Below are 13051 nucleotides of genomic sequence, written 5' to 3' on the forward strand. Positions count from 1 at the left end.
AACTTCAGGAACAAAGAACTTTTCTGATCGGGTAATTCTTGTGTTTTCTTCCCTTCAGGCAACCTGCTCCGATTAGAGGATTTTGGATCGTTTCTGACATCCTGGGGCCCACGATGATCTGCATCACAAACACCTATGAGTGTATTACAAGGCCTCTCTTGTACGTGGCTCTTAATTGGTTTGAAATCCGTGACTTGCATGAAAAGGATCTCAGGATATTATTTATTATTCTTCTTCTTTTGATCCTTTCACCCCAGACTTCTGCACCTCTTGTGACATGCAGTGAAGTTTGCCTTCTGGCTGAGCACTTAAGCGTTATTATAGTAGTTATTTACTACTGATAAGGTGTTTGTAGAGGATGTAATTAATCTATATCACTTTTAATGAGTATTAGGACAAGAGTTGCATCAAAAGGTTCTTGATATTATTGTTGTTTTTTGTTCTTCATTTTTATAATGAGGGAATCTGCAAACCAGAAATTTGTTTGCAGACAGTAGTACAGAGATTCTTAATGGGCACCAAGGTTATGCTTGCATGAAAGGGGGGGGAAAAAAAGTGGCTTCCTAAATTGCTTTAGGCTGCTTTGAAAAGCAGGTCATTCTGCCATTTGAGTGCTTGCTTGCCTTGTTACCGAACCTTCTCCTTAAGTGAAAGGATATTTATGATTCTCGCTAGTTTCAGCTGTGGCCAAACAGAAAGATGTGGGGATGTGAGCTCCACCAACCTTGTCTAGAGCTGGATTTACCACATAATTGAAGTATTTTCTCTTGGAACACTTCTGACTTACTGCTGTAATACATTAATTCCACACTTTAACTGCCATTTGAACTCTGGCGTAGTTTAAATTTTCCTGGTTTAAACTGTGTTCTCCAATTTGATGTTCTTTGGTAGAAGTACAGTCCATCCTGCATCCCCACCCCTGCTGTGTACCAGAGAAGACAAAGATGTTGCCGTTTCCCCTCTGCGTATCCTGGCTGAGTCACAGCATTCATTCGAGAAACACATCCGAAGCATCCTGCAGCGCAGTTCTGCCAATCCCTTGCTTCTGAAGTAAGTAAATATGTTTTCCCAGGGGACCTGAAGAGGGAAGACTCTCAGCAATACTGTGGGTGTTCATCAGCTCCTGACTGGACAGCACATTAGCTTGGGCATAGCAATACTGGGGGCGCAGCTCCTGCAGCCCGCTTGTGCCTCTCTGTCCGTACAGGGATGGCATCAAATCAAGTAACAACGTAGGTTGGGAGGGGGGTCATCTTGCTCCAGTCCCCTGCTCAAAGCAGGGCTGACTGCAGCTGATTAGGTTGCTCATCGCTTGTCCCATTGGGTTTTGAGTATCTTAAGATACCTTGGGATTTCCTCATGTAAGAAGAATGATTTGTAGCAAAGGGATTTAATTATAGTCCCTCACTTCCGTAACTGAGCCCCCCAGAGCCCTTACCATAAATACTGTAAGTGGTTCAGCCTTTCAAAGGTACATGTTAAGAGTAAGATTGCAAAAACCTGACCCATATATTCTGAAGGTCTGCTGATAAAGATGCTGCTCCTCCCCCTGAAGAATGCCTTCAGCTTCTTAGCAGAGCCACACAAGTGTTCAGAGAGGAATATATACTGAAACAAGATCTGGCAAAAGAGGAAATTCAGCAAAGGTAAGAAAAAAAAACCCCTCATAAATAACTGCTGCACAATGTCTCTGAAACAACATCCCTAAGAACCAAGCAGTCCTCTGCGGGACTAACCCTTGTAAATGAGTAAAATGTACTTGGCGTAAGACTAATGGAGTAGCAGAACTGAAAACTGAGTTACCAGGGAAAGCAGGGGTGAGTGTAATACTTGATCTCTGGAGTGGCTCATAGAGGAAAGAAAAAAAGTCAACACACACACACACAAAATAATAGTTCTCCTTTGCTGTTGTCAGTCTGCCTGTGCCTGCGGGTGGCAGGAAATCCTTTGACCTCAGCAATAATCCTGACAAAGCTGCTAAAAGGAAAACTGCATTAAATATGTCTCTTGCTTCTTCAACTCATAGTTATTTATACTCTAAAGTTAGGACAAAGTGGCAGAGTTTGTTCTCACCACTGCCCATTTTTCAGTGTCTATAGTTCTTCATACTCCCAGGAGCATTAATCACGTCTGTCGTGTTTTCTGTGTGGCCTAAATCCTGATTCAACTGGATTGCTGTTATGGGTGGTTTGATTTTATGTATGCGTTTATTTTAAGAGTGAAGCTGCTGTGGGGACAGAAAAAGAAACAACTGGAAGATCTTAACTACTGTCGAGAGGAAAGGTGAGTATAATCTGTCTGGTTTTATCAAGTCAAACCTCAGGAATGACGGACCTTTGTACAAGAAGTACTTCATGCAGGGTCCTGTGTGAAACAAGTGAGAAGTGAATCCATTTCCAGCTATAATGAAGCATGTAGGTTCACTCCCTGCTCCAGCTTGCTTTTTCAGGCTCCCTGTCCCATTTCCACATACAGACTGCCTTGCATGTAAATCTAAAGTATTTCTCACTTGCATAAAGGAAAAGTTTGCGGGAAATGGCTGAGCGCTTGGCTGACAAGTATGAGGAAGCCAAAGAGAAGCAAGAAGATATTATGAACAGGTGAGTGCAAACTACGCTCCGTTTCGTCACAGAGGACTGGCTGTTTTATAGAAGTTTGCGAGTGTGGTGGAACAGAGTTGGGCAGGAAGCGCCACCCTGGTTTGTTAGAAGACCGGGCTTCTGAAATTCTCTCTGTTGGGGCTCAGTGGCGGTTTGTCAGTACTACTTCAGGTCCAGACCGAGTCAGCTTGCTGTTCAGAAATACTATGTGAGACCAGCAGAAAGAGGAGAGTAAAGTCTTGAGCCCCTAAGACTTAGGAAGAGTGACAGAAGTGCAAGACTCTTGGTGTCTTGGCATAACTGGTCTAGTCGATGAGTTAATTCAGCAACACTTCTTGCTTTTTACATGAAGGATGAAGAAAGTACTTCGGAGTTTCCACTCTCAGCTTCCTGTTCTATCGGACAGTGAAAAAGATATGAAGAAAGAATTGCAGACAATACATGACCAGCTGCAGCACTTGAGCAATGCTATCAGACAGGTGAGAGAATGCCTTGTCTGGCTGGTAGGTAACTGACAACATCTCACTCACACCTAATGACAGTGCTGATAAAATACTGTCCTTCCAACAGAGCAACTTCGAACTTCTATTAAATTAGCAACAACATACTAAAATGTCTTCTGATCCTGGTTAGTCATATAGACAGAACCTCTGCAACTCGGTATAAACCCTAGGAAAGTCTACACACCTTCCTCAGTCTTGGCACTAGCTTTCTCTTCTCGTTGTGGGAGGAAGTCTGCGAAAGCAAGCAGATCTTAACCCAAAAAGAATTGGAATGTATCGCGGCGTGACGCACCAGTTTGTAACTATAACAAGCGTTCACTCTGGCAGGCAGTACCAACACTGACTGGGGTCTTCTTTTTTGTACGTGACTTCTAGGTTAAAATGAAAAAGGAATACCAGCAGAAAAAGATGGAGAAGGGTACCAGCCCCCGAAAACCCAGCATCACCCTCAGTGCCTACCAGAGCAAGTGCATCCAAGCCGTCCTGAAAGAAGAGTAAGTTAAAGCTTGGCTCCTCCTGTAGAATTCAAGCCCTGGCACTTAGATAAGCGATTCTGTTCACGTTTCTAGGGTATGATTTAACCTCTGTGCTGCATGAGGGGCTGACTGATGCACCAGCTGGAGCTCATTGACATGGTCTGAAGCATAAAGCGTGCCAGCTTGTGACAGCAGCACTGGCCATCTCATGCTACTATTAAAGCAGATTTAGTTTAAGTCTCCTTCTTGCCCAAGGATCTTTTGGCAGTCTGTATCCAGCCTGTCATTAACAAAATGACTTGCAACCGTGCTCCCATTCTCTGCTTCTACCATATGAAGTATTTTCCTTCCTGATTAGTCTCAAGCAAAAATGACTTGCAGCCTTTTGACTTGAATTTGTTTTTCTTGAAGGGGAGAACACATAAGGGAAATGGTAAAACAGATCAATGACATCAGAAGCCACGTGAACTTCTAACATGTCCACGACGTGGAACCCACACCAAAAGGCTGGATGAGCTTTAATCTTCCCTGGTATTTCCCCTTGTATATTTAACATTTGTATGTTGAACAATATGCCTTTTACTTACTATTTTGTAAAGATGGACTGTGAAATAAAGTACTTTTGATAAGACTCTTTACATGCTGTGGCTTTTTTGCTTTTCTCCTGGGAAGGAGACTGTGCAGCAGGTGTTTTAAACCTTAAGTATGTTCTAGTGTAATACTTACAGCTAGCTCAGTAGTGTGGGAAGGTTTTGCTACTTCCTTCAGAAAACTGCCTGGGGTTACTCTGGGAGGCGACTTCTACCCTTGGTCCACGGCATGGTTACTGCGGGGGAGGCCTGTGGCAAGAAGGCAGAGTAGAAAGACCAGAGAAGCGCACACACTTCAGCAGCTTTTTTTCTTTTTTAATTTGAAACACTTTCTTCATAAAGGACACACCTTCAGTACAGTTAACAAATGGTTACACTTGAATCCTGTAGACAGCAGAATTCTACATCCACAATTGCACGGGACACCAATGGCTTGGTTCACTGGAATGCAGTATTAACTTCCAAACACTCAGTTTGCCTTTATCAAAAGATGGCTCTGGAGTCCGTCTTGACATTAAAAGGCCAGTTACTTATCTGCTGTAGACAAACTTCAGCAGACAATAAATAACACTTGTCCCCTCCCCCCACCCCTTAGAAAAGGTGACCTGGTCAAGCTCAGTTTTGAAAAGTAGTACTGCACTGCTACAAAAGTGGCACAGTAAGAGGTGCCAAAGTAAAGCTGTAAGGGAAGGAGGGCTGTTATTACCTGTTAGGTAACAAGGTTACCAGACATGCTGCAAGAACACTTCTTTTTGTACAGATTAAGACTATACAAGTATAGGAATGCATACAAAACTTGATCTCATCCCTTTTACAGTCTACATGAACAGAATCCTGTTTTCTAATCCACTCACCCTCTGTATCCTAGCTGACCTGTCCGGTTAGAAGTAGTGCCTGTTAAGAAGCTTACTAAGCAAGGAGAACCTACCACCTGACTCAAATCAAGCTCCAGCACACCAAGAACTGGAAGGAAGAGCATTTGTTTTCTGATGTTTTATGAGCGGTACCACCATAGTCCATCCAGTGAATATCTATAACGAGATTTTACTACACTTAATTTACAGTCTTTTAAATTTGCTCTGCAAATTTGGCACACGCTGTTTTGTTTTGTTTTTAAAGGCCCCTTTAAGTTTGAGCTCACTACTTCTGAAGCTGTGCTTTCCTTCCCCAGGAGGGACAGCCCCTCTGGGTTAGCAGGACAGCTGTTTGTAGCCAGCACATCTCCCACCACTTCTGTCAACAGTTAGGTGTCTAATTTAAAAAAGAAATTTGCACTGGCTGGTAGAAAAAAGGTCACTCATGTTTTAACTCTGAAATGGTCGCAGCTAGTACTTATCAATAGGCGTAAAGGTGTTGGGGTGCGTGATGGAATAAGGTGGCAAAAAAGGAAAACAACCATACAGTAATCGTATGCCCTTCCTCTCCAAACCAAAAGGAAATTCCTTCACCGACTCGCACGGTGCCTGGTTTAAAAGCAAGGAAGACAGTAGTCAGCGCCAGCCCTTTCAGGCGAGTTCTCATCTCAGTCCCGCTCATGCCCTACCGCCTATGCCTCCAGCCTCCTCTAACTAGACCAACATGCCATCGCTGTCCACTGAGAAAAATACACAAGCATGCATACGAACACACACACACACATGCAAAACTCCATTCTGCAACTGTTACATTTGCTACCGTGTCTATGAACGATCACAAACCAATTGCCCACTCACCTGCCTTCCCTTACGGACTGCGGAAAGACACCCTGCAGCCATCACCTGCACTCTGACAACACCACACCTATAGAAAGCCATGTCAACAACTTGTAAAAATACACTAAGGAAAAGCCACACCAGCCCTGTACTATTTGAAACAATCGAGAATGGTCAGCTACAGCCGCGGTTGTTTAGAGGAGACGGGAAGGTAGGGCTGCTGAGAACAGGCACTGACACGGGGACCAGAAAGGGACGCTGAAAGGCCGTTAACAGCTGCTTTCCTCGCTCTCTCGCACTAGGAGGACAGTCCAGAAACTCAACCAGAAATTCTTTTTCTGCATAGGTCTTTAGGTGCATTTCCTCACGTGTTCAGCTTGCTGAAGAGATGTACAGGATTTGTTGTAGTTTTGCCGTACAACAGGCTTCCTTCAACACTGCTGCACAGGTTACGTATCAGTAACCAGCTAAGAGTTACTTTTTGGGAAGGAAGGGAACATAGGAAAAAGCTTTTCATTCTGCAGCTCCTATTAAAGGCCTATTTTTTTTTCCTCCAAAAACTTTATTCAACAGAATAGGACCCTAACCATTGGAAAACTGAATGCAAAACATCTGGTATTGGATTTATGCATCAGGAGGCAGCTGCTGTCACCTCACAGTTCAGCAAATAGTAAAAAAGGTTAAAAACCCCAAAATCTGGTAATAGCCAATTAATAAAGAACCTAAGCCCCACTGCAATTTCACTTTTAAGTGAAATTAAGTGTCATCTGGAAGATGAAAACTCTGCCATCTATTAGTCTAGTCATTACTAAGGTAGGAAAAATGGCTTTTGGGTGTCAGGATTATGAAAGGAATTCATTGCTAGGGTGAATAAAATGCTTTAATTCTTGCAATGAGTGACAAGGAATTGAGCTTGTATGCTTCTTTTTGGCTGTTTTTAAGGCATTCCTCTTCAAAACCACTGGTTCTAACTTTATGTTAGTAGCAGGATATACACTGCTAAAAATAGGATTTAAGCACTTAAAACGTAGTCATGTGCATTACAGTTTGGAACATTTTCTGTCACTTCTGGTTTTCTTCATCACCTTCAGATCTATGGTCAAGTACGTAAAGAAAAAACAATATGCAATAGAGGAAAGTCTAAGTCATAAATTTTGGACAGTAATGATATGCTCCTTCAGCCTCCTTTCTTTTAATTGAGTTGTAAGTAGGGGCCAGTTCAAGAACTCAATTTGCACCACCAGTATTATCAACCCCTGCAACCGTACATGAAACCGTTGCTATCCAACTGTGTGCGTGAAACTCCAACAAAAGGAGAAAAAGGAGGAGGAATGGTCATGTTACCGCCATACATTTATAGAACAAGAAACTCAAACCTAGCACCTGATTGATCACAAGAATTTCTTGCCTCTGCTGTCATGTTACATAGTGTAACTTAAATGCACGGTTACAGAAATATGGGACACTGTAGGAGTCAACTCTGAGCAATACCATGATACCATACTTTAAAGTAAGAGATGCACTGTAGCTTTCAAACTTGAACCAGCAGAATAATGCAGCTCCAGCGCATTTGTGCTCTGTGATTGAGAGTGCAATCACTGTTTTCCATACTAGTACGCTGACCCGGAAGAGGTGGGTCAAGCTGACTGCTTCATTCAGCACCTTACCTTGACACTTTCCAGTGAAAGCTAGTAACTTTACCTCTGGTGCCATCCACCGGAGCAAAGCAGACCTGCATAAACCCCGTGCCAATGCTCAGACAATGCATAGGATTTATACTAGTTTTTTTTGTTTGGTTGGTTTGGTTTGTGGGTTGGTTGGTTTGTTTTGTTTTTGTTTTTTTTTTTTTTTTTTTACAGAGAAGGGATTACAGGTACTGCTCAGCTTTAGAGATGAGAAAGAACCAGTTGTAGTTCCATATTCTAAATTACATTTGTGAAAAGAGATTACAAAACAGTGCATTTCTTTGTGCTTTTCCTTAAGTATCAGAATTCAACGGAAAAATTTCAAGGAGCTAAATTCTCAGTACGTTTTTCAGGTTTTTTTTTGGATTAGCATTTATCTGTTCAGGAAACACACAGCTCACTCATGTCCACCACATTTCAGCAGCATTCAGATTCTTCAACACAAAGTCAATGGTAAAAAAAAAAAAAAAAAAAAAAAGTACTGAGTTATGAAATAAGATCAATATCCAGTGTCCTGCTAATAAAGTCATATTTTAATATAAAATATTCATACAGCATACTCTACACCTCATTCTCTCTGCTAGCTGAATACTGTTACTGACTATTCAAACAGAAAAACTTCAACCACTTTGCTCTTCAATGTTTTGGAGGGACAATATGGTTTCCAGCAGCTACTTTGATCACAGTAGTGGGGGGAAAGGAAAGAGGGAAGGACAGGGGGTAAATGTTCCAAAACTCTATATTAGGTTACGAAGTCGGCTGAAAGAGGGGAAGTTTTTCAGAATGTAAGGACTGATCCCACTCAGTGGAACACGAAACACCGCACTCATTAGTGTTTCCATTAGAAAGTTCTCCTTCCTACACTGCAAGTCACCCTTGTGCTCTCTTCCTGCCCAATACGAAACCTTTTTCCCCTCTAGAAACAAAACTTAGTCATTGCTCCCCTCTGTTGTCTTCTGCTCTTTCGGTTAGAATTAAATAATAATTAATGTTGCTATAAAGATGAGTTAAAAACCCCAAATGCAGCCTTGGAGCCCGCTCATCAGGGTGTCATGTTTCAGGAAGCTGATTAATGTCCGTCAGTTTTGTGTCATTCAGGATTGCACGGATTCTCTCCAGGGAATCTGCCTGCCGGATCCGCTCCAGCTGCACCTACAGAAAACCAACAGACGCAGTTGAGCTAGTAAAACGTGCTGGTGCAAGACCATAGACCCACAACCAGAACTGAGCCAACAGGCCACATTAGCAACCCCTAGTACCTGTGCAAGCAGAAGAGATACCAAATTATCATTGGCTGAAAAAGGCAAGGTGTGAAGGGGCACAAGCTTAATTTAGAACCAAGAATGGCGGGGGAAGGAAGACATAAGGCAGTTGTGTTTTTAAAATAAAAAGCCACTTTCTGCAGGGCTCAAGCAAGCCTTCATGGTCACTCTATGTTTTGCCTAACAGTCACTGACATCATACTGGCCAGGCAAACAAGAGATGAGCAGAGCAATGTAAACTTTCACAGAAAGACTGTAAGGAAGTAGAGACCTGCCTAACATATGCCTTCAAGCCTCCCAAGATCAAAGCTAAAATGCTCTTGGAGGAAATGTCCCATTTCCAAGCTCACTCCTGTTACTCGCTTTTCTGATAATCTATCTTAAGCTATTTCTTATATACTGAAAAAGTGCCCGGCAGAACTGTGTTGAAATGAACGCGAAGAGATCACCTTTATTTTATTTTATTTTTTTTTTTTTTAACATTCAGACTTTCACGTTCTTTGTATTAGGATCTGGGCTTTCAGTTGTAAATTCCCAACTAGTGGTTAATTGATTTTTAGCCCTTCCTCTCCGTTGCCGATACCTAGCTTGGCCAGTGGAAACCTCACGCAACAGTGAGTGAGTCATACTCGTCCAGGCTCTCCACTGACAAGGTCAGGGAAGGACATAACCCTGTCTGGCTATCAAGAAACCAAAATCCTCATTCGATGGTAATCTTCTCGTGTTACGCAGCAGATCTTGTACTATGCACAGTGGAGATGGCACAAACTGCTTAAACTGAAAGCACTAACTGCTGAGAAACTAACCTGTAAGAACTGCTTAGGGGCAGAAAGAAAACACAAAATACAGAGCTACAACACTCTTACCGAGCTCAGTACTGAAGGCCTACCTGCAAGTTTTGGAAGAGTGTGCCACACATCTTCCAAGTGGGGTGTATATTTTTGCTCTAAGAACTGCATAAACCAGTGCATGCAGTACTTAAAAAAAAAAAAAAAAAAAAAAAGAGGATGATGACAAGCAAGAAGCAACTTCACTAGCCAGGACAATTCAATAGTATCCTTTGTCCTACCTACTCCTCCAGAAACAGCCAGAACAAAAGAAGACAGTTCACTATTGTCCATCCAGCTAAACTCTGTCTAGGCAAGTCTCCTATACTCCTGGTTTAGTTTTCCAAATAAACCTGAACACTTGACTAAAAAAATTTGTATTTTTAATTCTGCTGAATTTCACCAAGCAGACTGGCTAAGAACTCAAAGGAGACAGTGCTGAAATTCAGTACCTCCTTTGTGAGCAAGATTTCTAGTAAGCTGGAATGTGAGGGGGGGGTACAAATTCTAAAAACACAGACACTGAAGGTGAGACCAATCTAGCCTGGCTCCCTGAGGAGACAGTCACCCTGCAAACACAAAAACTGCAGGTCCCTTCACGCTCTCTACAGTTAACAGAAAGACAGAGAGATCAGCCTGACAAACTAGAATTAGCCTTGATGAACACCCCTGCCAAAACTCTGTCCTTCAGCCACCTCTCGGTATCTCATCGCCAACCACAGGTTCTACTCTTTGGAGGAAATACAAGGATAGCAACAGTGACAATAGCAAGGAAAAGACTCTTAGATAATATAAATAGAAAGCAGTAAATATAACATGATATGAATATACGAAATGGTTCTTCAAACAGTACGAGTTCCTTACTGTGTCCTCAAATATTTGCACCCTAATGATTTGCTATGAAGAGTACTGGAAAAACATCAGGAGATGGACAGTGAAATGCTAGGGTCTAAAGGTGCCATCGTTTACGGCTCTCTACAGTTCCTTTTAGTACAATAGTTGTCTATCTTTGCTGCTGAGAATCAGTTGGAATCAAGTAATCAGAATAAAATCCCCAATAGGATTTAATACTAATATTATACTAGGAATACTTGATCAGTTTATTATAGTAATAACTTTTAAAATAGTTCATAAATACCAACATAAGAAAATTAACAACTGCTACTTCTTATTTTACACAGCTCTGGAGAAGTAAAGAAACAAAAGTAGCACCTTACAAATTGATTGCACTTCCCTTACCTGAAGCGTCTGAGAAAGCTTTACAAAATCTCTCTGCACTTGCTCACTGACATCTAATTCAGTCTGCAACCGCTGAGCTTTATTCTTCTCTTCAAATACCAGCTGTTCAAGGTTTGCCTGAAGAGAAAGAGATTCTTTATGCAGTGCTTAAACTGAATAAAAAAGGAGAAGCTTGTATAAACTGATTAAAGCATGATACTAGAGCAAAGCAGCATGGTTATTCTCAGAGTCCTGGCAAGAAATTAAACGAATCGCTCTTCCTACACCTTGATTTTCCTAATTGCAAAATCGGGGGGTAATACCCATCAGACAAACATCCTCATTAGATTGGTTAAAGCATGAAAAGGCCCCATGTCTTTTAACAGCACTATGTCCAAGGATCTCAAAATAAAAAAGCAGATTTCTGAGTTTTAATGGAACATGAGCATAGATGAAGGGCAGTAATCTGCTGGTGAAAAGATAGTTATCTTGCTGTCTTGAGTTTTAGTCAGAAAAGTCTTTGGGAAGGGGAAAAAAAAAAAAAGAGAGAGAAATCAGATCACAATTAGTTAATCTGACTGCCAAAGTAGGGCTTCTTCTTACAGTAACAACAAAACAAGATTTATTCAAAAGTATCAAAGCATTCAAACCAAGGTTTGGTTAGTCAGGAAGCTTTCTATATGCAGAAATGTTATTGAAGCCTAACTTTGGAAGACAACCCAAAAGAGATACTCAAGCCAGCAGCAATTCAAATCCACTGCTTTACAAATCCAAGCGCAAAGCGATTAGGATGAGGATTTAAACAGCATCCAACGGACACTATTTCACTGCCAGAATCTTATCACCATTCAAAAGCTTTCTTTTTCATTCTCGTGTAGTGATACATCTTCTGACCACAGTTTGATCATCACAGAAGATGCATATATACTTCATACCCAGACATCATAGCTACCTTTGCTGCTGTCTCCTTCTTCAACTGTTCTTCTAGAGTGTTTTTTGTTTCCTGCAGACTCTCCAGCTGCTGCAGGTTTTCCTGAGAAGAACTTTCCAACTATATTATAATAATAAAAGAAGTATTAACTAAAATTCCTAGCATTTCAACTTCTCACAGTCCCTCCATACAGGCAGCATAGCCTAAGTGTCTTTCCCAGGACTCAGAAATACACCTCCTCTATAATAATCTCTCCTAGGGACACAGAAAACACCTAAATAACATCTCTTTCTCTCCCATTTTCTTTTTGGAGCTGGAGAGAAGTGGCCAAACTTGACATTTAGGTTATTATCAGGTAGCCTAATATTAGTTAGGGATTAGTTAACCCAATATTTAGGTTACAGGTTAATAAACAGACAAAACACCTTTTAAGGAACAGAACTATGACCGTGTCCCAGTCCTACACTGGCATCAATACAGCTATTCTGTCCTTCAAAGTTCCAGGCATGACCTTCTGTGTTCCCTCTGAAATGGTCACAGAAGCCACACAGGTGCAGTTACAACACAGGTGCATCTACATTCTTAGCTGATATCAAGAGTTGCAATAGACAGAGAGTATCCAGTACAGTGTCAGTGCCTTCAGCAAGAAAATTTGTGCAAATGCATAGGCTGGTGTTCGTTCTTACAGAAAGGAAAGGTTATCTACGCAAATAACCCAGCCCTCCAGCATCCCACAAGCACGTTGAGATGAAGGAACAATAATGTTACGTGTTTCAGAATTCTCTCCTTAGTTCAGCTCTCTTTTCCTCCCAATACTGGGCATACTAAACATCATACAAAAATATATCTAAAGTGTTACTGACACCTCAAAGGCAGATAGGAAAAGTAGTTCATCTTCTCTGATATGAAGAGGTTGATGTCAAAGACAGCAACACAGTGTCACTGATAGAACTAGCAGAAAAAAAATAATCCAATTATCTTTGTTTAAAAAAAAAAAAACAAAACAAAAATGCCACAGTGAAAGGGCTCCTTACCTGTTCCTTTTCCACTTTTATTCTTTCCAGTTCAGCTTTTAAACTGGAAATGGAAGCTGAAAAACAAGAATATTAAAGCTTAAATGCAAGTAAAACACAGGAAACTGGACATACCCTGTTTACTTCTGTTAATATTTAAAGGAGAATTAAGCACGTGCTACATTAAAGGTACCTCAAAGGTAAACAAATAATTGTACTCTTGTTTTCAGCTGCACAGCTTTGGTGTATCTGCTA

General features: G+C 41.4%; 2 protein-coding genes across 2 annotated transcripts in view; one reads left to right on the forward strand and one right to left on the reverse strand.

Annotated features, from left to right (window-relative positions):
* Positions 1-4213, forward strand: part of NUP88 (nucleoporin 88kDa) — a 9926-nt gene extending 5713 nt beyond the window's left edge. Inside the window, exons 9-16 of the mRNA XM_009319288.1 lie at positions 59-160; positions 892-1050; positions 1521-1646; positions 2218-2283; positions 2520-2600; positions 2953-3079; positions 3479-3597; positions 3991-4213. Coding sequence (XP_009317563.1) covers positions 59-160; positions 892-1050; positions 1521-1646; positions 2218-2283; positions 2520-2600; positions 2953-3079; positions 3479-3597; positions 3991-4054 — 844 coding nt within the window. The 3' untranslated portion in view covers positions 4055-4213. The remainder of the gene's footprint in view (positions 1-58; positions 161-891; positions 1051-1520; positions 1647-2217; positions 2284-2519; positions 2601-2952; positions 3080-3478; positions 3598-3990) is intronic.
* Positions 4214-7899: 3686 nt separating this feature from the next.
* The window catches only part of RABEP1 (rabaptin, RAB GTPase binding effector protein 1), a 31247-nt gene continuing 26095 nt past the window's right edge, over positions 7900-13051 (reverse strand). Inside the window, exons 14-17 of the mRNA XM_009319289.1 lie at positions 12818-12873; positions 11805-11903; positions 10874-10990; positions 7900-8697 (exon numbers count right to left, since the gene is read on the reverse strand). Coding sequence (XP_009317564.1) covers positions 8596-8697; positions 10874-10990; positions 11805-11903; positions 12818-12873 — 374 coding nt within the window. The 3' untranslated portion in view covers positions 7900-8595. The remainder of the gene's footprint in view (positions 8698-10873; positions 10991-11804; positions 11904-12817; positions 12874-13051) is intronic.

The sequence above is a fragment of the Pygoscelis adeliae genome, unplaced genomic scaffold, assembly GCF_000699105.1.
Source record: "Pygoscelis adeliae isolate BGI_AS28 unplaced genomic scaffold, ASM69910v1 Scaffold282, whole genome shotgun sequence".
Taxonomy (NCBI): domain Eukaryota; kingdom Metazoa; phylum Chordata; class Aves; order Sphenisciformes; family Spheniscidae; genus Pygoscelis; species Pygoscelis adeliae.